The 26,730-nt window shown below is 39.4% G+C and overlaps 2 protein-coding genes across 3 annotated transcripts; one reads left to right on the forward strand and one right to left on the reverse strand.

The window, feature by feature from the left end:
* Positions 1–3,264: 3,264 nt before the first annotated feature.
* On the reverse strand, positions 3,265–22,087 carry gatb (glutamyl-tRNA(Gln) amidotransferase, subunit B). 2 transcript variants are annotated; one of them, XM_088342031.1, is made up of 13 exons: positions 21,928–22,087; positions 21,378–21,531; positions 21,188–21,301; positions 14,850–15,048; positions 14,664–14,786; positions 11,148–11,261; positions 10,987–11,071; positions 10,116–10,160; positions 7,892–8,084; positions 7,685–7,818; positions 5,479–5,557; positions 5,227–5,364; positions 3,265–3,485 (listed from the first exon to the last, which is right to left on the reverse strand). In XM_088342031.1, the coding sequence occupies exons 1-13, from the start codon at positions 22,071–22,073 to the stop codon at positions 3,342–3,344; spliced, it is 1,668 nt and encodes a 555-aa protein (XP_088198157.1). In that variant the 5' UTR covers positions 22,074–22,087; the 3' UTR covers positions 3,265–3,341. The 2 variants fall into 2 exon arrangements, with proteins under 2 accessions (XP_088198157.1, XP_088198158.1); XM_088342032.1 differs by lacking the exon at positions 21,928–22,087 and having other exon boundaries at positions 21,188–21,318; positions 21,378–21,519.
* A 1,653-nt stretch (positions 22,088–23,740) lies between these two features.
* Positions 23,741–24,535, forward strand: dctpp1 (dCTP pyrophosphatase 1). Its single transcript, XM_088343105.1, has one exon. It carries the CDS (start codon positions 23,809–23,811, stop codon positions 24,271–24,273), a length of 465 nt encoding a protein of 154 aa, XP_088199231.1. The 5' UTR covers positions 23,741–23,808; the 3' UTR covers positions 24,274–24,535.
* Positions 24,536–26,730: the final 2,195 nt, after the last annotated feature.

The raw sequence follows: 26,730 nt of genomic DNA on the forward strand, positions 1-26,730 counted from the left end.
AAACCGAAAACAAGCACCTTGATGAATAGATAGATAGATAGATAGATACTTTATTAATCCCCGAAGGGAAATTCACTTTTCCAGCAGCATCCCTGAGCTGAGAACAATCGAAAATAACACGGGAGCTGCTGGAGTGGCTGCCATTCGTGACGGCGCCGGAGAAACGATTCAATTTGAATCATGTACAAACAAACAAACAATTGAATCATGTACAAGAAACGATTCAATTTGAATCATGTACAAACAAACAAACAATTGAATCATGTACAAACAAACAAAATATTTATGTTTCAATAAGTGGAGTGTTAATACAAACGATGAAGACCTAAAGTGTTCAAAGCGCAATTTTATTCTCTTATTTTGTAAAATTTTTCACAAGGTATTCAGTTCTTGGGGTACCCGTAGATGCAAGATGGCGAACAAATCATGCCAGCTCACTGTAGGTAAGTCCCATGTTATGTAAAATATTAATTTCTCAAAAGAGTGTTTTTAGAAACACTTATATATTTTGCGTACTTTTGCATATTCAAATCAATTGTATTTTAGATTTATTAAATGACGTTTTTTACTATTAGGAGGCTCTAAATGATACACAATGAAATTGCATATCCAAAGAACCGTTATAATAAGAATTGATGGGATATCTGACTGAAAATGGCAGAGTTTTAACTTTAGTCCAAAATAATTTCCTTGTATTGATTTTTATTTCTAAAAAAAAACTACATTTAGGGTAATGCTCGATTAGAATATTACTATATAGTGACATACATTCAGGCAGTGCCACACGTGATGTCATGGAAATGGAAATGTAATATTCAAGATTCAAAGTATTGTCATATGCACAGTAAAACAAACACGTTACCCTGCACAATTAAATTATTTTCTGTCCATGCAGTTACCAAAGTAAGAAAAAAAAATAGAAATTAAGAAATTACTTGTATACCTCCGCGCCCCTACTGAGGATAAGCGGTGCAGATAATGGATGGATGGATTCCAGTGGTTAGCCAAAAACCCTTAACATTCATCGACTCGGCAGCAGTTTCCTATTCTTTTACCCTTTATATATTAATTATGAGGTAGACAGGGAAATGTTATTATCAACCTCTTTTGTTTGACGAAGCTGTTCAAGATTGTACTCACCCTGTTCAATCCTGGAAGGGGGATTACCACATGTGAGGTCCTTTCTCAAGGTTTCTCTTTTCTCCTCACACTGAGGTTTTTGAGTTTTTCCTTGCCCGCATGCTGGTTTGCTAGTTTAAGATCAGGTAATTGTGTAATTTTGTAACTGTAATCCTGTGCAGTCCTTTGAGACATTTTTGTGATTAAGGGCTATATAAATAAATTTGACTTGACTTGACTTGAAAAGATATCATACAAGTAATCAGTGTAAAAATATTGCTTTTAATTGTACCCATTTGGATTGATAATTTATTGTTTAAAACAAAACGGAAAAAGTTAATGTAGTAAAATAAAAGGTCATTGTACCCCCAGATCTTTTTGCTCATTTTAAGTATTATTTTTATATTTTTTAGAAAAAGAATAAATATGTAGTAAAACTTATAAACGTGATATCGTAAAATCCCAATTACTGTAAAATTATTAACCAAAATAAATAACTTATATTACCTCCAGATCCACGGTGACCAGAAACAATAATAAAAATGTTACACTGTCAATTTAGGCGACATGATCATTTAAGCTTTAAAAATAAAAAAATGAATTAATATCTTAACATTTTCGACAGTGTGTGCCTCAAGATTTCTTTCGACTAAAAAAGTGTGCCTCGGCTCAAAAAAATTTGAGAAACACTGCAGTAGGGATTTAAACTGTCCACTAGAAGGCGCGCTTTCCTCATTTTGGTGCAGAAGGGCCCCCTTCAGGCCAACCCAAGCCTGTTCTTAAATGCCGGGATGATGCCTTGGCCTTTTATCCATATTAAATTAAAAAAAGCAAACATTCAACTCAAATAAAATAAAGTGTTCCCTTTAAATTTCAGGTTTGGGTAGGGGAAAAAAGGCTAATCTAATGTGTAGTTTAAAAGCTAGGCCTATTTTGATGGATAACAGTGGAACGGTGTGGCAGGTAAGTCAGTTGTTTTATGCAGATGACACAGCATTTGTGGCTGATTCTGAGGAAACATTGAGAAGGTTGGTAACGGAGTTTGGAAGAGTATGTGATAGGCGTAAGTTATGTGTGAATGTTGGGAAGAGTAAGGGGATGAAGTGTTCACGTGATGGAGTGGGGATGGCGTTAGAAATAAGGTTGCATGGACAGGTGCTGGAAGAAGTTGAAAGCTTTAGGTACTTGGGTTGTGATGTGGCTGCAGTTGGTGGACTGGAGTGCATCAAGGAATCAAGGTTTTGGGTGCTCTGAGGAGAGTGATGTGCAACAAGGGTATAAATATGGGTGTTGAGAGGGGACTATATGAGAGTAATTGTGCCGACTGTTGTATGGTGCAGAGACTTGGAGCCTGAACGCAGATTTGAGAAGGAAATTAAATGTTTTTAAGATGAAGTGTTTGAGGAGTATGCTCGGAGTGACAAGATCGGATTGATTGAGAAATGAAATTGTGAGAGCCAGAACTGGAATAGTAGTGGAACTGAGCAAACGAGTGGATGAGCGTATTTGGTTGGTTTGGACACATGGAGAGGATCGATGAGAAGTGAATGTTGAAGAGGATCAACAGAGCAGAAGTAAATGGAAGGAGACCAAGAGGAAGGCCGCGATTTATGTGGTTGGATGGTGTTATGAGTGCACTGGTGGAAAGAGGTCTAAATGTAGTGGAAGCTAGAGCTCTTGTTGGTAATAGGAATGAGTGGAAAGGTGTTGTGAAAGGATAGTGGGATGTTTAGACGTGTTCTGTGGGATGGGCAGGGCACCCAAATGATGCGGCAGGGGTAAACCAGTGAAAACTGTCGGGTGTGTTGTGTCACCCTGACCCGAGTGACATGGCTGCTTTCCCGTTTCATCTGGAAGGACAAAACATGACCAACTTGGGTGCTGAGGTCCTTAACTTGTTTGGGTGTTTGGGCGTTTGGGTTGGCCATGGTCAAATCTTTTGTGATTTTTGCTACTCTTTTTGTTTTTGTGTTTGTCTTAATGTCTGTCACCCCTCTCAAGGGATATGACCAGGGTAGATAAATAGAATTTAAAACTACCTGATTGGAAAATTGCATTTAAAAATACCAACATTTTGGGTCAGTTACTTGTACTATTCAGTATAAATCTACCCAGTGAGTGTGACAATGAGTTTGTGACACATAGTGAAAACAAGTTTTTAATTTATTAATTAAAAGTTTCTTATTTACATGCATTTATGTCCACACTGAATGCATTACAAATCAGGATTCTTGTTCAGTTTTTGAAAGCATTTCAAGCAGAATCTTCCGCACCGTGATCGGGTCGGCCCGGCCTTTGGTCTCCTTCCGAACCAACCCTATCAGCTTGTTCACGACTTTTTGGTTGCCTGCTTGGAAGGCTTGCACCTAAACACAACAGGGACAAAATAGACATATTTGTACTGAAAACTGAGGATGAATACAGTAAAATAATAAAAATAATAAACGTTAACCATTTGGCATATAATTTAACCATTTTTGTTTTCCTTTTTTAACCATACTTTCACGAAATGTTTTACATCTTCACACTTGAAAAAGACCAGTAAACAGAGAGTGTAGAGAAATAAGTCAAAGAATATGAATAATTATCCTTCAAATCAAATCATCCTTGGTCTGTTGGTAGACAATTTAGCTAGCCTATAGTATAATTGTCAGTTTTAATGTTTTCATCTGATGTTTGACGCGTTACAATGAAAACAGCTCAGGTCATCAATCAAGGAGAATACAATTAAATAAGAACAATACAAATGTAATTATGTTTTTATTGTTTTTCTTATTTTACTGATTTTTTTTTCTTATGGCGTTTATTTCTTATTCATCTCTTGTTGGAGCTCAATGTGGGAAAATAAATCTAGAAACAAAGAAAAGCAATACTAAAGTGAACAAAATTGTGTCAGGCAACAGAAACAGGATTTTTTTCTAGGAATTCATGCCCAAATAGTCTGTGTGTGCAATAATCTGTGCAGCCCTTTGAGACTCCTTGTGATTAAGGGCTATACAAATGTACACGGCAAGACTGCAATCATCATATCAAATCAAAAACCAACTTTAAAGCGCTTTTCAGACAAGGAATTACAACTCAAAGTTCAGAAAGAATGTATAATAACCCCCCTTGGTTGTCCACATCCAACAATATGAAAGACAATAATCCAACTACTTAATCTGAGGGTAAAAAAGAAAATTTTGATTCCAGTTGCATACCATTTTGGGGTTTAGTCAGCTACTGATCAATTCTTGCACTTACATAAATCATAAAATGCTTATACTGTAATTCAAATTCCATGCACTATATAATCTGGTGCGCTTTATAGTGTGGAATATACAGTAGCAATTTTGAACTAGGTGTTGATTTATGGGTGAATTCCCCCAAATAAAAATCAGAAAAGGGAAGGAATCCACGATAAGTTAACCTAAACTGATCTAAGACCGGTGGGTCAGTGGATAGCACGTCGGTGGCACAGTTCTGGGGTCAAGGGATCAAATACAGCCTCCCTGTGCGAATTTTTAATGTTCTCCCTGTGCTTGCACGGGTTTACTCCAAGCACTCCGGTTTCCTCCCACATAAAAAAACATGCATTTCATGTTGATTGGCTGGTCCAGATTGTCCCTGGGTGTGAATGGCAGCTGGGTGGTTAGCACGCAGCCTCTCCGTGCGGAGTTTGCATGTTCTCCCCGTGCCTGCTAGGGTTTCCTTTGGGCAGTCCGGTTTCCTCCCACATTCTAAATACATGCATGTCAGGTTGATTGGCTGGTCCAAATTGTCCCTAGGTGTGAATAAGCGAGTGAGTTGTCTGTCTCTGTGTGCCCTGCGACTGGCTGGCAACCTATTCAAGGTGTTCCCTGCCCACTGCTGAAAGATAGCTGGGATGGGCTCCAGCACCCCCGCGACCCTACTGAGGAGAAGCGGTGCAGATAATGGATGGATGGATGGATGATCTAAGACCATTTGTGGGTAGAAAAACATAAATTCAGGAATAAGCAAACAGCAAAAAAAAACCAACAACAACAACGTACTAATAATCACTACACTGACTGCACATTAGATGGTTAGCATGAATGCAAATAATGAGTCTTGCAAAATTGTGACGACATGTTTGTGGCTTCTGACCTCGAGCGGATGCGAGTCCACCACGTTGGTGCAGACCGCCCGCAATTGCTCCACGTCGCTTACAAGGCTCAAGTCTTGTTCTTTGACGATCTGGGCTGCCGTCTTTGCACAAGACTGATTCCACATCTCCTGAAACACCTGACACACAAAAACATACCAGAAAAATAATCCCGTGTGTGTTTGTGCACACTGTGACAATGTTTACTTTTAGTCAATCTAAGATTGTGATCGCCCTGCTGCTTGAGTGCTGACCTGCTTGGCCACAGAGGAGGAGATGCTTCCTGCTTCTAGGAGCTCCAGGAGCTCAGCCATGGAGGACGGCGACACTCGACTGAGATCGCAACAAAAGGGAATGGTTATATGTGTTCACATTACGATATCCATTTAAAAGTGGTGTCCGTAGCTTTAAAATATTCTACTAGCTGATGCCATCTTCTGGCTAAAATCATCATTGCAGCCTCTGTCCAGCTGCTTGTATGGAACGTGCACGTACGTGCCTATTATTAGAACCACGCACACCTGACGCCTACTGTGCGGGGAATTTGGTGTTGACGCCTTTGGCTGCAGAATACCGATGGCGACGCACACCCGACGCCATTTTCTTCTCTCCAAGATGTTCACATCACGAATATCCGAATCATGTTACCATTCAAAACAGAACTAGTTAGATAGAAATTATGAATACAGTGTTTACTGAAGCGCTGCAAAAAAAGCAAATGAGGGCTGCGCTGCAAAAAAGGTGAGTCCTACATTTGACAGTGCTGTTGCCAACAGACTGGTGTCGTTTGCGAACGAAACAGCTCTAAGAGCCAGCACTTGGAGATGGATGACGGGACCCAGCTACCCACTATTAGAGACCTGGTTCCCTTCAAGACACTATTTTTCTCTTGGGATTCGTCGAAAGGCTTTTTTTCAGGGATTCTGTGCTCGTGACTTTAAATTTGTTGAGTATAAAAAAAGGATTAAAAAAAAAAAGTATTATATATTTTTCTTTATAGGTCTATATGTATTTTAATTTATGTTTCCTGTGTTACTGTTTAAGTGTTAATTTTTATTTAATTTATTTTTCCCCTTTGAGTAATTCATAAAAAAACAATACATGATAATATATGGATCAAACAAACTGAAGGGCTGTTTGGGAATGATCTGAGCTAAATAAGCAGGTTCTCTAAAAAGAGTCGGAATTCTCATATCTTCAACAGACCTTTCGCTTCCTTGAAGATAAACTGAACGTCAGAGATCTCAGAGCGGTGTTCAAGTCACGGTATTCCCCGCTACCCAGCACTCTTGAAGAATTTGGCAACTGAGCGCCAAAAACCCCGAACATGTTTGATACTTGGCGCCACTGGGGCTACGCGGTTTTCCTCCAAAAAGTTCCCTTGCACACCTGACACCAGAAGAAAATGATGCCAGTGGCATGTGGTTTGCCCTAGGTGTGCGCTCAGATAAACTTCTTTATTCATCTTTTTGGGGTTTGGGTTGGCATTGCGACTGTATCTGAAGGAGTCATTTTCATCACCATTTTTGTCCTAGAATAAAAGAAAGCACGCGTGTGAATCAGTCTCGGAACACTGATTATAAAATTAAGATAAAAGCAGAAAGGTGCGGTGGACAAATATATTTCAAAGCTCTTAGAACTCAGTTGGGCACATATTTTACAGAGAAAATATTTCATTTAAAACTTTTTAAGTACACTTTAAACTACGCACCCCATCTTAATAATTTTGTTTAGTATTAACATGGGTGGATCGCAACATTCGTTTTAGAATATGCAATTCATGCTGATTGATTTGAGATTTTCTTTGTTGCCAGTTGGAATAAAAAAGCCTTCTGAACAACCAACTACAGTACACCTATCAACATGAAATTGGATGTATAGATTTTCTGATCATAGTATTAAGAAACCACCATGTTCATCGAACTTGGACATTATGGTTGAGTCACAAGTTAGACAAGCAGGAAATTATTTACCACGATAATGTCGCATTCCAGAGGGGTGGGGAAGTGGGAGGTCCTAGTCGCTAAGTCGGGGTACTCTGACTTTGCGACTAGGAACTTCTTGGGTGTCATTCCAATGATATTTTCCTGGTCTGAGGTTGAAAAACTCCTACTTTTCTTGGAACGCGGTGAGGTCGGAACAGGTACCCTCCGAGTGGCATAAACCCCACTTACCTGGAATGCATCATTCATCTTCCTCCCCTCAAAAAAAAACCTCCAACTGAAGTGTTTGTCGGTTTGCTAAATTTGGTCTTAAAATATATGGTATGGATCACTTACCCCCAAAAATCTAAATATATTGCTATTCGGGTTTTAGGGTCAAAAAGGTTTCCGGCTCCAGCACTAGGGGGTACCAACTAATACACACTGTCCCTTTAAGCATTGACAGCCACAGTTTTGGATCCAAAGTAATCGAGTTTAAAATACACATTTTATATAAGATGCTATTTCTTAGAATCACCTTTGGCTAACGTTCAAGTCTTGTAGTTTGAGGAGGGCCAACAGGTCATTGATCACCCAACCAATCACGTTTCGGGGGTCCCGTCTGGTGGCCTTCAGCACCTGCTCAAAGTATTCCACTAGGCCTTCCTCATTCTGCAAAACATGAGGATAAAAAAAGATCAGTTTCTAAAAAACTTTCAACCGAATGTTGGTAAAGCCTCCCCACCAGCAGGGTGAAGCTGTGCTCGGGCAGGATGTTGTAGGTCTCCACAAGACGCTGTCTCCTGGTGGCCGGCAGCTCGGGTAGCCGAGCCCTCAACGTCTGGACCACCACCGACCGCCCGACGTCGGCACCTTCCGGAATGGAGGCGGGGTCTTCGTACACTATTAGAGGTGGGAGGTTGGGTTCGGGCATAAACCTGAATATGGAAAGAATGACAAATGATCGATGATGCACAAGAGGACTTTTAAGATGAAAGTTTGTAGATGTCAACGATCTGCTCCTATAAAACGGAATGGACGACTAAAAATGACTGCTCGATTCACAAGCTTAGAACTGTGAACATGTCACATAGCTGAAGGTTAATACAACCATATCTTTTTGTTAGCAGTATTGAAGTGATATTTCTTTTAAATAACTCTAACTTTGTTTAAAAGAATCATTCCTGACAAAAATGACGGTAAATATAAATTTAAAAAATCTAAACCATCGGCGGGAAAAGGCACGTTTTAACTTGGATCTTTTTTCAATATGATGCATAGTTTTGGCAATATTATCGTTCCATTAATTTTATGCAGGCACGAAAATGGGTCAGGGCGTCATATTTGATAAATAAATCGGTATAAGATTTTGTTTGACCTTGACTGAGCTCAAACTAAACATTGAAAGTGACAAAGGATACTGAATATATACGGCAAAGATTCGAATATTTTGTTGACAACTATGAACAGCAACATAAAATTTACAATATATTTATTTCATGTCCTTCAAAATCCATAAGATACATGGTAGAGTTGTTACATTTACTTATATCTTTCAGGATGACTTCTGTTTTCTCCATTCTCTACTAACTGTCTCTAGTACTGTGAATTAAGTGTGATAATGAGATTAAACCTAATGCGTGCTACTCACTAATATATATAATACACCTACCCACACAAACTACACTGATTTTAATTCAAACAAAACACCTCGAACGCCCGATTCACTCTGGGAAATCTCACAACACTCCACCTTTCCAACTCAAAACGTTTTCTCCTCAAATCTATACAATTCATCCTTTCTAAATTCAAATTGGGGAATTTCTCCTAAAGGGGAGAGATTTTCATGATTTTTATGAAATTATCAAACGTCACACAGTGAAATAAATGCACTAAAGAAACAGATTTTTCCTGGAGTTCAGGTTTGGCAGTAGAGACGCTGCCCTACTTACGAACGAGATGGACAATCATTCGCAAGTTGAATTTGTTCATAAGTTGCTTCAGTGCTATAGTTTGTATGTTTAAGATATGTATAAGTATGTTTAAGGCTTGCATAAATAACCTGTATTTTTTTGTACTAAAAAATAAGCATTAAATAATATGCTCTATAAAGATAAAGTTGAGTTTAACTTACTTTTGTAAAATGCGCTTCAAGAGGTCCTCCTCAGTGATAAAAAGTGGCCGAAAAAAAGCGTTCCGACCATTTTCTCAAGCTTTCTTATTCCACTTTCATTTAAAAAGAAACGGCTTGCCTCTTATTTACACCAACCATATTGAATTGATGCACAGGATATTAAACGATAAAAATTTCAAAGTTCTTAGCGCGCTGGAGATACATTATAGAATGTTTACACACAAATTAGGAAGAGGAAGCAGATTTCTGGGGTGGTTCCTGGGTGACCTCTCATATATTGCTTTCATGGCTCTCCAAGTAAAAAAAAAATCCTGACTCCTAACTTAACTGTTGGGTAATAATTACTATTTATCTTTATTTCTGACAATTAAACAAGTTAATCCTGTTTTCTTAATATTGGTCATCTGCAAAGAAGATTGCATAGGATGCCAGTTTGTTATTTGGAATATAATACTTTACTGTTGTTCGTTTTTTGGATTATACTGCACCGTTTACATTATTTCCACAATCGGCCAATCACATTGCTGCTCTTCGATTTTCACATCCTTAAGGGCAGATCTGCTTTTGTCCCCTAGGAGATTTAATAATAAAAAAAGACTCAGGGGAGGGCTTTTAGACAGGTAGGAATTTCTTATCTGAGGTTTGATGTCTTCTCTCCTTTTTTTTGTGTTTACTAAACTATACATTTAACACTTTTGCATTAACTAACTTAACAAAGCTACAGTGGAACCTGTCAACCATCTTTTCGGACTTCGAACGCAATCTATTTCTGTGATTTAGGTATTGGATGTCAGCTATTCCTAATGTGGTGTCCATCAGATGCAATGGGTTTTACCTGTAGTCCTGCAAACCCTTTTTGTCCCTCATGGGCAGTGTGGTCCTGCAAGACAAACCGTAAAGTAAATCATCTTATAGAAAGAATGCAGCGTCTACGTTTTCTCAATTTCAAACGGCGTCCGGTAACGTGATGCAAGACGAGACGACGTTGCGCCTGATGCAACGGCGCAGGCTCAGGTGCCCGATTCATTTGCACAGCCTCACGAGAGAGCACAGAAAATAGGAGGAAAGCGTCGGCCATGTGAAACAACCCCCGTTTGTCATCATTAGGGCTGTTGGCCCTTGCAGGATTCCCACAGCTTAAAGAAAGTTAAATTCAAGCCTTCTCAAGACTATTTAACACTTCTTAAAATCAAATTCAAGGCTATGTCGACAAAAACACAATTGAAACAAAAAAAAACACAAAAACACAAATATTTCTTGCACACAATACATCGTACATCATACATATTACATGGCATAGCTTTTAGCCATGGCAAAAACCCTTCATCAAATTGACACTTTCCCATAGTCCAAGGGAAGCGTCCGCGTCCCAAGTTGCCATGTGTATTGTGGGTAGACCTCAGACATGTCTCTGCTTGTGAAAGGCCAACTGAAACCACATCACCGTTTTCATAATTTCGTTATTGTGGTCACCTGATGTTGCCACGAAGGTAAAATCGGTGATTTATTGAAAAAGACAAATAATAAGTGTTACCTAATCTTTTTGGTTCAAACTAATATAAATCTCATGAATGTGTTCATATTTCTAAGTATTTCCAAAACTGGACCTCAGACTTTTTAATGCTAATTAAGGCCTTATTTTTAGAATAATAAATTCAATGCCTTTTAAGACATTTCAAGGATCCGCAGGGAACCTGCCTTCTTACCCGGATTTGGAATCATAGGAGCGCGTCTCGTTGTGCACGTCACCCCCTCGACGAAGGATGTCCGTCTGTCTCTGAATTTCGTAGTCTGCAAGTGAGATTTAAAATAAATGGAGTACCAAGTGCAATGTTAATTTCAATTGTGGGCAGCACTCCCCTCTTACCGATCGCTCTCGCCACGTATCGGGCGCTGTTGATGTTCTTCACTTCGGTCCTGACGCCGAGTGGCTCACCTGGGCTGTGCACAGAGATGTTTGCGTCCACCCTCAGCTGGCCCTCTGCAAAGTCACCAATGAGATAGGTTTTGGGGAGGGACCAAACATCAATTCCCCCCGGGAACTCACATAGGCTAGCTTGACACTCCAGAGCTTAATAATCAATTCTAATTTCTTTATGGGGGGAAATACAATGTATTTTTGAGACCGCTGACATTTCCTACCAAATGTGACTTCTATGCAATCTCCTGTGTGAACGTCGCCATGTTTCGCAAGCTCAGACAAAGACACGTGATGTTAGCTCAGCTCCATTATTTGCAGAAGTATTCATGGATGCTAACGCCTCTCTCCCCCCAATATTAATTTATTCCAAAACCTCACTTTCCCTCCATTGAATGTTCTCAGTGTTTTTGTCTGCAATGGTGGTTGATTTCAACACTTTCTCCCGCTTCTCGATGACGTGCAGGCTGCAGGGATGCATCTCGACTGTTCACACGGCAGTCGCATTGCAAAAATCAGATATGTATTTGATTTAGGACCACTTATGAAACTGGCATAGGTCTGGTGTGAAAAAAATCAGATATGTGCCGTTCACACAGACTTTAACAGATGGTATTAAGGTCACTTTTGTGCAAAGAAAATCCAAATTTTCCTGCAGTGCGTACTTAGAAAGTGGATTAAAAAATTACATAGGTTTCAGTCATAACTAAAATGTGAGGAAATACTCCTCGAGACTACATGTAAATAGGCATTCAACAGAAAGTCAATCATTTTTGTCTGAAAAGCTTTTTAGATGGATAGAAGACCCTTGAAAGCAGAGGTCTTGTTTGATTTTGATATTTTTCTTAATTCCATTACTTTTAATTAGTTTTTAGAGAGGCGTGTTTTTATTGTTCAGATTATTACACTTCTCAGTTTTAATACCATTATTTTACACTAGGTCTTTACTGCTACCAGGGATCAAATGGAGCTTCAATGTTTTTTCAACCAGTGTGGTGGGGAACGCTGGTGTGCCGCAGGATTTTTCCCAATTTCTTTGCTGATTTTAAAGGAAAAAAAATAAAAAAAATGATGTATCCACCGGCAAATAATTTTCGCTCATTCCAAAAATATTATTTTTCTTCGTTCTTTTTCTAGATAACAATAAAAATATAGTAAGTCTTGAAAATCTGGGTAACATATCATAAAATTCAAAACATCATAAATATAACCCAAAACGAGTTACCTGTATCAACACCTGAGCAACTCTGACCACAAATTATAGGAAACTGTGTAGTGTCAATTTAGGCAACACGATAAATTTAGGGTTTACAAAAAACAAACATAAAACTGGCGTAAGATATTAACTTTTAAATAGTTTCCATGGATGAGATTTTTTAATAAATAAATGTGCCGTGGCTCCAAAATGGTGAGGAAAAACGGTCTATGTCGTCAATGGGCGTGAATGAGTTGAAAAACGTCAAAAAGGTCACATTTTATGTAATTTTACACATATTCTTTGTCATTATCCGTCTTCATGTCATCGATGCAAGATGTAGTTTCAGTTGTTTACATAAATATATTTCAAGCCTAATATTTTTTATTTTGGTAATTATAACTATGATGTCTTTGTTGATGGTAATTTTGGGGTTTATTTGTTCTTTTTATTTGTTTACTCTTTCCCAAAACAGGATAGGAAATATTGAAAGTTAGGGGAAAAAATGCCATTAAAAAGGCAGTCAAACTTGGGACAGGAATAAAAAAGCCTTCTGAACAACCAACTACAGTACACCTATCAACATGAAATTGGATGTATAGATTTTCTTATCATAGTATTAAGAAACCACCATGTTCATCGAACTTGGACATTATGGTTGGAAACAAATATTGGACGTTTAATACCATTTAATAGTATTTTGCTTCTTTGTCGTGTTTTGTATAAGATATACAGTGACAAAGCATTTGCCCCCTTGCAGATCTTTTGCATATTTACGACTCACAAAGGTTTCGGATAATTACACACAGAGACAACCCAAGGAAATAATAACTGCAGTTTTTAAATATTGAATACATTTTTAAGGGACAAAAACATCAATAGTAATTGCCAGAAATCAAACATTTACGTTTATTAGTAACGGGTCTTTCACAATGGCTTCGAGGGATTTTGTTCCACTTTTCTTGGCAAAATTGTTCTAAATCTGCCATATTGGGGGGTTTTCTAGCATGAAATTGCCATTTAAGATCACACCACAGCATCTCAATTGGATTTAAATCAAAACTTTGACTAGGCCACTCCAGGACCTTCATTCAGTTGTTTTTTTCTGGGCGATAGGGAGGTGGATTTGCCGGTGTGTTTTGGGTTGTCGTCCTGCTGCATGATCCAAGAATGCTTGACTTTGGGCCACGAACTGATGGCTGGACATTCTCCTTCAGGATCTTTCATTATTCATTCATTATTCCATCAACCACAGCCTCACATCACTTAGTGTTCATTTTTACACAATTAAGAAAGACATTAGACAAAAATGGCCCCCATAGAAGAGTTCCTATGGGAAAACCACTGCCGTCACAAAAGAACACAAAGAGGTGTCTCACATTTGTCGAATAGAATCTTGATTATCCTCAAAACTTTAGGAAAAATATTCTATGGACTAAGGAGTCAAAATTTTAACTTTTATGGAGGTGTGCAGCCTGTTACATCTAGCAAAAAATGGCACAATATTTGATAAAAAGAACATGATGCCAACAGTGAAGCATGGTGGTATCAGTGTGATGGTCTGGAGCTGCTTTGCTGCCTCAAGACCAGGACAACTTGCTGTGGTAAACGGAATAATGAATTATTGTATTTACCAGGGGATCCTGAAGGAGAACATCCAGCCATCAGTTTGTGCCCTCAGACTTAAGCAGTCTTGGATCATGACAGCAAGTCAGCAGCCTCTTAGCGGCTTAAAAAGACAAAACAAAATGAAGCTTCTGGACTGGCCAAGTCAAAGTCCACATTTAAATCCAAATGACATGCTGTGGTATGACCTGAAACGGGCCATTCATGTAACAAAACCTTCCAATGTAGAAGATTTGAAACAATTTCACAAAGAACAGTGTGCAAAAATGTTTTCACAGTGTTGTGAAATACTTTTTACGAATTATCGTAAACGTTTGATTTCTGTTATCTCTGCCAAAGGTGCCCCGACTTACTTTTAGGTTCAGGGGGCAAATTATTTTTCACATATGTTTTGATTATTTTTTGAGCCTTAATAAACTGAATCAACAAAACTACATAATGTATTCCCTTGGGTTGTCTCGGTGTGGTATTAAAATTAGTTCGATGATCTGAAACCCTTGTGCGTAAAATATAAGCAAAAAACTGAGAAATCAGGAATTGGGGTGGAAAATACTTTTTCACAGCACTGTACACTATGTCCTCATTTCATGATGAGCATTGGATTCACAAAAGCACTTGTGATTTGTGTGTACGGTCGTGCGTACCCGACATGTTTCCCTGACAGGTGCCGAGGGCCTGCAGGATGAGTTGAAGCTCCCTGACGGCCGCCGCAGCCTCCTCACCGCATGTCATGTCGGGCTCCATCACCAACTCCATCAGGCCCACACCTAAACGTCACGTCACCCGGTTATAACATTCGAAGTCTCAGGGAGAAAGAATTTTGCTTTTACCCGCTCTGTTGAGGTCGATAAGTGTCTGCTCGGAGGCGTCATCGTGCAGGCTCTTTCCGCTGTCCTGCTCCAGCTGAATTTGCTTGATGCGTACCTTCTTCTGGATCATTTGGTTCTTTTTCGGGCCGCCCAGGTAGGCGTAGCTTAGCTCGCCGTCGACCGCAACCGGCCGCCTTTGTTGTGTAATCTGGTAACCTGCCTGGGTAGGGGATAAAATATTGTTGCTTATTACTATTTGTATTGTTCTGTGTCAAGTGACTTCATGTCCAAAGGTAAGGCTTCAATTTGAACTTTAATTAGCAGTGATGTGCAATAGGGCACAGAGTTACAAATAAATTAACCTATATCTTATTAATGATTTGAATGGCAGAGCAAACTAGCAATATATCAGTGGTATACATCCATCCATCCATCCATCATCTGCAGCACTTATCCTCATTAGGGTCGCGGGGATACTGTAGCCCATCCCAGCTATCTTCGGGTAGTCGGCAAGGGACACCCTGAACTGGTTGCCAGCCAGTCGCAAGGCACACAGAGACAGACAACTCACTCGCTCATTTACAACCAGGGACAATTTGGACCGGCCAATTAACCTTACTTGCATGTTTTTGGAATGTGGGAGGAAACTGGAGTGCCCGGAGGAAACTCATGCAAGCACGGGGAGAACATGCAAACTCCACAAAGGGAGGTTTGATCTCATGACCTCAGAGCTGTGCCGCAAACGCGCTAACCACTGTGCCAAGTGTGCATTTTTATTGTAGTATACAAAATCATGCATGGACTTGCTCCCTCATATCTTTCAGATCGAATTTCCCACTATGTTCCGGTAAGGAGCCTTCGCTCTGAAAATGCTGGTCCACTAGGGATCCCAAGAACCAAGAAGAGAACCGCAGGTTCGAGAGTGCTCTCCATTCGGGCCACAATGTTGTGGAATGCTCTGCCCCCCTGAGATTCGATCTGCAACCTCAGTGGAACAGTTTAGATTTAGGCTCAAAACACACCTCTATTCTATAGCTTATGAATGCCCTATATTTCATGTTGACAATATCTGTGTATTATTTGTTTTTGCAGCCTGGACATCCTGGAAGGGAGATTACCTCAAGTGCAGTCCCTTCTCAAGGTTTCTTCATTTCCTTCATGTAAGTTTTAGATCAAGGGATGGTGTAGTCTGTATTTTACAATTATTTGTGGTTTGTGCAGCCCTTTTAGAGTCTTTGTGATAAAGGGCTATACAAATAAACATGACTTGGCTTGACTTAACTTATATTTCGGGCTGATAAAATCTATTAAAATTTATCATTAAGAGCGCTGGCAATTAACAGTCAAACACTACAAAGTTAACCGTTTTTAAGGGAAGAGAAAGTGCCGCAGAAATGCAGAGATAAAAAAAATCAGCATCAAAACTAATAAAATAAATTACGTAAAAAGAAAAATAATGATGACATGATTAACTCAAGCCTAGGGGCAGATTCTTAAGCATATTATATACAGTATAATTTGCACATTGGGAATGTTTATCAGTTACAAAGAGTTTACCCATAAAACAAATTTGTTAATAATATTTTGAAAAGTGGGTTTAAGTTTTTTATATTTACCTTGTGGGTAGAATATTTGCTACACGTAAAAGTAAATGCATTGCTTGGAGGGACAGAGTGACATCACAGGCGTAGTTGTCGTTACCTTTAATGGTAGGATGAAAATGGTGAAAGTAAGAAAAGAACTGTTTCAAATAAATTCCAAATGCCAACCCAAACCCCCAAAATGATGAAAAGGGAGGTTAAGAATTTTAGAAACTGCACATGCAAAAAAAAAAGAGCTGCAATGATGATTTCAGACACAAGATAGCGTCAGCAAGTAAAATATTTTTAAAGGTACACACACGCCAGCCTTTAATGAAAGATGAAGGTTGAAACTTTTCTTTTAAATATCCTATTTCAATATAGCTAAAGGCCTTCAAAAAAAAAAAAAAAAGAGTCAAAATGGCAAAAATTGTCTGGCACTGAATGAGTTAAAGATAGACAATTCTGAGCAATGTTTTCTTTAGAAAATGTTCCAGAAGTTCCTCTTTTTTTCCACAGAGGGTCAGTCAAGTGAAGCAGAAGGGGCTTTTTCTGTCGACTGGTAGCAACTTTAAACTATCTAATTCATACAGCTTGGGGCAAAACTGTTCCAAATTCTTATATCAAACGCCCACTCTCATTAAAGCTTCCCAATTGGCCTCCATCATAAATTGTTAGTAGACATGTGCCAACTAGTTTAAAATCCCAGCATCAAAAAGTATTCAGTGTTATTAATCTATTAAATAAAACGGAGAAAAGAAGTAATGGATGTCAAATCGAGGCGTGCTGCAGCCGCTCATTAAAATGCAGTGGCCGTGTCGTTGCATTTTCACTCTCAAGGTTTCTCCTTTTTTCCCCCTTCCTGAAAAGCACGAGAATAATAAATATTTCATCGGCTTCCCGTATTCCTCGTGCTGCCTCCTTGGTGCGTATGAGCTGCCCGCGTTGCCGTGGCAACCGTATCGTATAACGTGACTCAGACTCCGCAAGTGAGGTGGGAGTGAAGCGCAGCCTTGGGATTTCAGAGAACGACCTTTCTGGGAGATTTTTTTCCCCCGAAACTTGAATAACGGCATTTAAACTAAAAATGAAATACTTTTTAGAACCTGGAATCTTTTTTGGATATAATTCAATATTATTGAAAACTGAGCACTTGTAAATTAATAATCTATTTTAGGGTATGCAGATGGCACTGTATGTGCTTTATTATACCAATTACCAGCAAATAGTTTTACAACACTGACTACCATACAATCATATTGTATTTCTAGAATACTTCAATTAATCAAAAACCCTTTTAGCAAATGTTGTAATTTGGGGGGAAAACAACATCAAAATACACTTTGCCATTTGTTTCTAATATACATATGAATGTAAGAAATTTCCCTCACAATATTTTTTTCATAAACGGGATTAAAATGTCAAATTGATAGTTAAAATGTACGAACAAGTACATTAAGAGGTCATGAATTACTCTTTTAGCTTACGAAATTGGTCCCAAAAAGGCCAAACAAAAGCAAAGGGTTGAATTTTTGGCAAAAGAAAACAAAAATTGACAATTGCAGAAAACTGGGAGTAACAACCAGAAAAGATCAAGTATTCTCTTTAGAAATAATTTCCAAGTTATTTTATAGAATCAATACGTCATACATTTAATGTACAGTTATATATATATCTCATCTCATTAGCTGCACCGCTTATCCTTAGAAGGGTCGCGGGGGTGCTGGAGCCCATCCCAGCAATCATCTGGCAGTGGGCAGGGGACACCCTGAACTGGTTGCCAGCCAATCACAGGGCACACAGGGACAGACAACTCGCTCGCTCATTCACACCTAGGGACAATTTGGACCGGCCAATCCACCTGAAATACATGTCTTTGGAATGTGGGAGGAAACCGGAGTGCCAACAGGAAACCCACGCAAGCACGGGGAGAACATACAAGCTCCGCGCAGGAGGTCCGCTAGCTGGATTTGAACCCATAAAGGAGGTAACCAAGACCTTAGAACTGTGCCACACACGCGCTAACCAGTGCGCCGCCATCAGTAAATATATATATATATATATATATATATATACACACATATATAGAATAGAATAGAATAGAATAGAATACTATACAACTGACCCGTACAGTTAAACTGTAGCGAGCCGATGCAGCCGCAGCCAAACAGGGCGCCGCCGTTTTAGACTAAACTGCTGTGTTGGGAGTCATTAGGTGACCAAACCCCCAAAGCCTTAGTACCGGGCGCCAAGCTGGGAGGCAATGAGTACCAATGTTGTAAGTCTTAGGTATGACTCAGCCAAGGCTTGAACCAGCGACCTCCAAGTCCCGGAGCGGGCGCCCTACCATCTAGGCTACCGAGCTGGTACTAGTACTAACATACATGTTTAGTTATTTTTTGTGTACAAACATAGCTTCTCAAACATGTATTTTCGTCTCACTTGTGTTCATGAAAAAAAGAAGGAAGGAAGAAAAAATAAGGAAGGAATGAAGAAAGAAAGAAATGAAAAACAAAAGAAGAGAAAAAGACAGGAAGAAAGGGGGAACAGGGTTTGTACACCTTGTTTAGGGCCAAATTCAAGTACTTTTCAAGCACTTTCATGGCCAATTTCCCAATTTTTCCAGTACGTTCAAAGGAAGAAATCCGGTGCTGATAAAAAAATTTTTAAAAATCGGGGTTTTTTTCTGTTGACTTTGGTGAATGAAATAAAGCTGATATCTTGCTGCTAGCACATACTTTGTGCTATTTTGAGCTGTTCCTATAAACGAAATTTTGTGTCAATGGGCGGGTAAAAAACGGGCATGAATTCTGCTTCAACAAGCTTGGCTATGTCGCACTTCTTTACAAACACGGAAAAGACCTCAAAGGCGTTGGGTAATAATGGAGTTCAAAACAGAAGAAAAAAACGGAAAGAAAGTACTGTATGTATAAATGGCAGAAAAATTAGCCAATTTGGGACTCATTTTAATGATATAAATTTTTAGGAAGCAGAGTACGATTCATCTTTTAAATTTAGAGGCTGTCGATCTTTTTCTTTTTGTTTTACTTAATTTATATTTTTGTGTGTTTTTCAGAGAAGCTGTGTTGAAATTGCTTATAATAGAATTGTAAATATAATTGTTTTCCCATCTTATCATTTATTTATAGCACTGACGAGTTAATATTTTTAATTGATATATTTTTGCATTTTTAGGGATTTTGTGTTGTTATTCGACTTTAAATCCTTTCAGTGTGTTAAAAGCTAAAAAAAAGTTATGTATTTTACAAATTTGATTTTGTAGCTCTGTGAATATTTGAATTAATATTTCATAAATATTTCAGGGATCCCAGCAAACTGTATTAAATTACTAATTATCAAAAAATGAGTGCTTAGTGTTTTATTATTGATAACATCTCATCTCATCAGCCGTACCGCTTATCCTCATCAGGGTCGCGGGGGGGCTGGAGCCCATCCCAGCCATCTCCGGGCAGTGGGCAGGGGACACCCTGAACTGGTTGCCAGCCAATCGCAGGGCACACAGGGACAGACAACTCATTCGCTCATTCACACCTAGGGACAATTTGGACCGGCCAATTCACCTGAAATGCATGTTTTTGGAACGTGGGAGGAAACCGGAGTGCCCGGAGGAAACCCACGCAAGCACGGGGAGAACATACAAACTCCGCACAGGAAGTCTGGAGCTGGATTTGAACCCACAACAGGTTCCCATGACATGAACTGTGCCGCACAAGCGCTAACCACTGCGCCGCCGTGCTTATTGATAACATATCATTAAAAAAATAAAAGGGAGGAAGGAAGGAGGGAAGGACTGAAAAACAAAGGACAGACTGAAGGAAGGGACGACGGACTGAAGGAAAGAAGGAAGGACAGACTGAAGGAAGGAAGGAAGGACATACTGAAGGAAGGAAGGAAGGAAGGACATACTGAAGGAGGGAAGGAAGGACAGACTGAAGGACGGACGGACAGACTGAAGGACGGACGGACGGACTGAAAGACTGACGGACGGACTGAAAGACTGACGGACGGACTGAAAGACTGACGGACGGACTGAAAGACTGACGGACGGACTGTCTGTCTGTGCAGCCCTTTGAGACTCTTTGTGATTAAGGGCTATAATGTACAAATAAACATGACATGACATGACTGAGAGACGGACGGACTGAAGGACGAAAGGACGGACGTAAGGAAGGAAGAAAATTAACTGTTGAGACCAGAAAAATTGACATTAAAAGTGGAACAAAACAATCAGTCATCATATTTGTTTGTATTACTAAAAATATTCTCTTGTGGTCTGAGTGTTCAGAAAAAAACCTCACAAAACTACTTTTCAAATTATCTGGCAAACTTGATCCAGAAGAAGGTCCGCATCAACCATTTAAATGGACAAAAAGTCCCCAAATCACAAACATATATTTGTTTGTAGTAAGTAATGGTTTGCATATTTACTAACTAATAGTTGGAGAGATTGTTGAGCTATAATGCAACAACACCATTTGCACATTCGTACAATTTAAAAAGCAGTTGGACTCTCAGTAGAACATGTTCCTGCTGGAACTTAATGATGCCCTTTGCCCAACGTCACTTGCAAATAATTTCTTTGCAATGGCTGCATGGAAAATTAACCGTTAGTGATTCATTGTTTAAGCAGGTTATGTTTCAATAACAGTCTCTGCAGTATATGGAGTTGGAACCAATTGGCAGCGGAGAAGTCTGTTCCTGAAGTCGTAACCAAACTCCAGATTAAGACAGAAATGTAATCTTTAAGTGAATACTCACAGGGAGATCAGCATAGAAGTAGTGTTTCCTGTCAAAAAGTGACTTTCTGTTGATGCGGCAGTTTAGTGCCAATCCCGTCATCACTGCCGCCTCCACGCATCGTTTATTCAAGACCTGGCAAGGCACAAATGCTGATAAGGATTACTGAATGGACCCTAGATTACATAACAGTTTACATGAATGTTCTTACAGGTAAAGTTCCAGGTAATGACGCGTCGAAGAAGGAAACGAGGGAATTTGGAGGCGATAGGAACTGGACAGCCGAGCTGGAGAATATTTTAGTGTGGGATTGAATTTGGGCATGGATTTCCAGGCCGACCACTCCTTGTAACTGCATGGTAATGCTGCAAATTAAAAGATATACAGAATAATAATTGTGTGACGTCATTAATGAAGATTCATGTATGCAAAAATATTCATTAGTTTCAAGATTAAGCCCGATTTGACAGAAGAATTATCGACATCTATAGAAACGTGTACCATCACAACTTGTTTTCAACTCGACTGGCTGCTAAAAAAGTATTATAAGCAAGTAAAAAACACAGCGAAAATACGACTCATGTAAATTCGTAAATTGGACATGTATGACAAAATGTAATTGAATGAATTGACACAAAAAAAGTATATAATTAAATGTCAGAAACTACTGTACTGAACAACAACCAGTTCCCCCTACAGATGACCTAGCAATTTATCCACAACACGAAGGGGATTTAAACCATTTTATCTTCTTCACCAACCTTTTACTCCTGTTCTGCAACCGCACATCATATTGCAAAGACCCTGCATTCAAATTACGGACTGTAAAAGACGCTCCAGGACATAGCAATGTCGTTCGTTTAAGTATTTTGCAGTGGACTCTTGCTACAGCAGCGGGGACTGCCATGTTGGTTTATGAGAGCGACAGATGGGAATTGTAGTTTTCCAGGAAGTTAACGCAAAAGGGTTGATAAAAGACTACAAACCTCAAAGAATTAATGGATAACACATTTCCAGGTTTACATTATTGACATTAATGTATGTTCTGCTTCTCAAAAACAAGGTTACGATGATTTAAAAACAAATCAAATTTGATAAACAATTGAGAAAACAGAAGGGGGAAAAAAGGCTGACGGTAAAAAGGCAAATCTTATCTTGGCCCCATCTCCTTGACAGTCGAAACACACATTATTCTTATGCTGCAACCAGTTCTTTTAACAGGGCACTGTATGTAAAATGAATCACATATTAACATAATTAAAAAAAATAATGAACACCTAAAATGAAGTCAGATAATAGATGTACGGTCATATTTTATACATTATATATATTTCTTGTCACACCATTTGATTAAACATAAATCACACTCAACATTAGACTTAAACAATTTCAGTAAATTGATATGTTACCTATGTTTTTTGTTCTTAAATTATTTTTTCATTCATTCATGGTTAAAGGTGGTGTCCGCAACTTCAAAATATTCTACTTTCTGATGCCATCTTCTTGCTGATATGATCATTGCAGCCTCTGTCAATCTGCTTGTATTGCGCATGCACCTTGGTGTCTCACTTAGATGCGCTCAAATAAACGTCTTTTTTTTTCATATTTTTGGGGTTTGGGATGGCATTTGGTCTGTAATTAAAACCATCCCTTTCTTACTTTCACCAGTTTCGTTCTCTTGCCTCCTTTAGCCCGAGCCTAATGCGCTCTATGGCTGGAAAATCAATGAAAAAGCAGATAGGCGCATTGGGAAAAAAATACAGTAAGGCTCTTTGAACTCAGTTGGGCATTGTTCACATACACTTAATAGAGAATATGTTTAATTTTAATTTTGTTTAAGGCTACATCAATCTCCCCAAACACCCCATTTCTAAATCATTGGTATTGAAAAAAATAGGTTGAAATTTTACAAAAAGTGAAATATAATAAAACAACAAGAAACACGCATCACAGTGGATGAGTGGTTGGCACATTAGCCCGACGAAGTGGAAGTCCAGAGTTCAATTCCAGATAGCAGCCTGCTCTTGCGGGGTTTGCATATTGTACCCGTGCCTGCGTGGGTTTCCTCTGGCACTTCGGTTCCCTTTCACATTACAAAAACATGCATCTCAGGTTGATTGGTGGGTCCAAATTGTCCCTGGGTGTGAATGAGTGAGTGAGTTGTCTGTCTCTGTGTGCCCTGCGAACGGCTGGCAACCAGTTCAGGGTGTCACCTGCTGCCAACAGCCCAAAATCGGTTGGGATGGGCTCCAGCATCCCAGGGACCCTAGTGAAGATAAGCGGAGCAGAAAAAGGATGGACCAGAAACACCCTCACAAGACACAAAACCAATTAAGAATGTGTATCACAATCAGAAACATTGTAATACTTGGAATAATTCAGACGATTAGAGTACAAAAAGGAATGTCTTTAGAAAGCGAGTAAACATCTACAATAATAACAACTAGGCAAAAATAACGTTGTTGCAGACTGTTAATCGTCATTCAAACAGCGGAAGTGGGAAATGTAGTTTACCAGGTCGCGTATGCACTGGGGAGGCCTCTTTCTAAACCACAACTCCCACACCTATTATTGAATGACGTATTTCCGGGAGTATATTTCGCGGGAGCAGTGGAAGAAGACCTCACGTGTGTAACAGCAACATGATGGCAACAAACGGAAAGACTTTTAAAGACAGTCCGGCGAACGGAACCGAGTCCCCCGCCAACGGTGCTACCTCCGCGGGGGATCGTTTCACCTTCAGCCCGGTGCCGAGCGTGGAGGACATCCGTCGAATGCAGGCCGAGTTCACCGACGAGCGTGACTGGAACAAGTTCCACCAGCCCCGCAATCTTCTCCTGGCCATGGTGGGCGAGGTCGGCGAAGTATCGGAGCTCTTCCAGTGGAAGGGCGAAGTGGCCGAAGGTCTGCCCGACTGGAGTGACTCCGAGCGGGAGCAGCTCGCCCACGAGCTCAGCGACGTGTTCATCTACCTGGTGGAGCTGGCGGAGAAGTGCCGGGTAGACCTGCCCCAAGCTGTGCTCCGCAAAATGGCTCTGAACAGACTAAAATACCCCGCGAGCAAAGTGCACGGATCTGCAAAGAAATACACGGAATACAAGGACTGATTTTTATTTTTTAATATATATCTTTTTAACTTTCGGAGGTGTAAATAATGTTTTCAGCTACTCGTTTGACTTCCTGAATTATGCTCCGAGATTTAGAGCGATTTAAATATGTTATTGGGCTTTAAACATTTGGAAAATAGCTTAGACCTTTAAGAGGAAGTTGTGGAATCACAAACAGTGAACTGGTTGCTTTGATTTTGTGAAGAGATGTGCTTTTTTTTTTTATAAAGTGTCCAGCCAAAGTAAAGTGTTCATTATCCTGCTTGATTTTTGTATTTTTTTATATGTTCTACACTCAAGAATTAGTAATTTACACGGCCATTTTTATCTTAGTACTTTTTGAGAATTTAGAACGGAAAAGAAATATCACTATTAACCGCTTGCCACCTACTGTTAATTGCCATCAGTGGAGATATTACGGTTCACCTATTTTCCGTTTTGGTCAAGATATGTAGATAGATACTTTATTCATCCCCGTAGGGAAATTAATACTTCTAGCAGTATCCTAGTTAAAAAATAAAAGAATAAAATAAAAGACATAGAATACAAAAATACCCTAAATAATATGTTAATAAAGAGCATTTAAATAGTGGTACTGAAGTTACACACTGAAATAAAAATAGGCTAATATGCAAATGAGGGGGTGGGGTTTAATGTGTGCTTTTACTTCCCCGGGTGAAGTTAAAGAGCCTCATGGCATGAGGAAAAAATGATCTGTCGGTGGAACAAGACTGACAACAGTCTGTCGCTGAAGCTGCTCTTCTGTTTGGAGATGATGCTGTGAAGTGGATATAATGAATTGTTCATGATTGACCGTAGCTTGTTCAGTGCCCGTCTAAATTGCATTTTGATTTCAATTTGTAATGAAAATGCTTCCATCAACATGACTTATGACCCATAATGCTACCTGCTGTCTATGGCTGTCAGTCGAGCAGTTTGGACACTATGTTATATGAACAAAAATTATATTTACATTGCATCAATTTATGTGAAATGAAGATATTTCTAAAAATGTAACAACCTTGGTAAGGGATTGTAAAACAATTTCAAAATATAGTTGACTTTGTCATTGAACATCATGCAGTAGAAGAAACTATGGTTCTATTTAAAGGCTGAACAAGGCCTTCCTGGATTAACACATAAACTTAAAAGAGAAAAGGATAACTGGGCAAATACATGCTGAAATTGAGAATATTTAGTTCATTCCATTCCGCATGGAAAGTACACATTTAGAAATACATTTTGTAACATTCATACACACTCTGGCAGTAACACTAAAGGTCGGAGTTGCTTGTTAAATTTATCTCTGTCACTCTTAAGAAAAGGAATGAAAGCCGGACAGAAATGTTAATTGTGAAATTAATGTTTATTACTGCAGCCCTATCTATCTACCCTGGTCATATCCCTCGAGAGGAGTGACCGACAGCAAGACAAACACAAACAAAGAAAATAAAAAGGGAGCAAAAAACCCCCAATTTTTTGGGGACCATGGCTAGCCCAAACACCCAAACAAGTTAAGCACCTCGGCACCTAAGTTGGTCATGCTTTCGTCCCTCCAGAAGAAACGGGACACAAGAAAGTGGCCATGTCACTCTGGTGAGGGTGACACAACACACTCTTGTTGAACAGCAGGGCCCGACAGCTTTCACTGGTTTACCCCTGTCGCATCATACGGGTGCCCTGCCCATCCCTTAGAACGCGTCCAAACATCCCACTATCCTTTTACAACACCTCTCCACTCATTCCTATCACCAACAAGAGCTCTAGCTTCCACTAGATCTAGACCTCTTACCTCCAGTGCATACATAATACCATCCATCCACTTTAATCGCGGCCTTCAAAGTAAAGCGGCTCAGTCTTTTTCAGGTCAGAAGTCACCAACATTTGTGAAGCTGAGAGATACTTCTTTATTACTGATTTATGCAAAGGGATACCAGTTTAAAGTGCATTTTTAAAATAACTTTGTTATAACAATGTAATTGCTATGTTATATAATAATATAATAACTGGTTTTAATTATTAGGACTGCGTCTGATATTGGCTCAGTCAACCAAAATGTTTTTCTTTAAAAAAGGCACCGGGCGGATACATAAATGATAGATGGTTGTGATGAAAAAGATGTTCGTGATAAAAAGTACTTTTGATTGACACTGCCCAAGAGTTGTTTATCAGGATTAGCCTCACCACTGATCAGAGCGTGTCTCCTACGTGATCTGGCCAAGAAGCTCCAAATTCAGGAGTATTTTTCTAAATAATAGAAAACTTTTTCCTGGACGTCACTGCCAGCTCGCCGTTCTCCGTTTTTCGGGCGTAGAACGACGGGCAGCTGGCAGTGACGTTCTAGCTCAGCTTTGTGTTGACTGATCAAAGCAGCGACATGTGGCTACAGGAATGGAACTTGCTGAAAAGAGCTTTTTTTTGGTACTGTCTGCTCTCATTCCGGGCGTGCAACCGTCA

This window comes from Urocampus carinirostris, chromosome 8 (genome assembly GCF_059441175.1).
Source record: "Urocampus carinirostris isolate Australia breed hairy pipefish chromosome 8, RoL_Ucar_1.0, whole genome shotgun sequence".
Lineage (NCBI taxonomy): Eukaryota > Metazoa > Chordata > Actinopteri > Syngnathiformes > Syngnathidae > Urocampus > Urocampus carinirostris.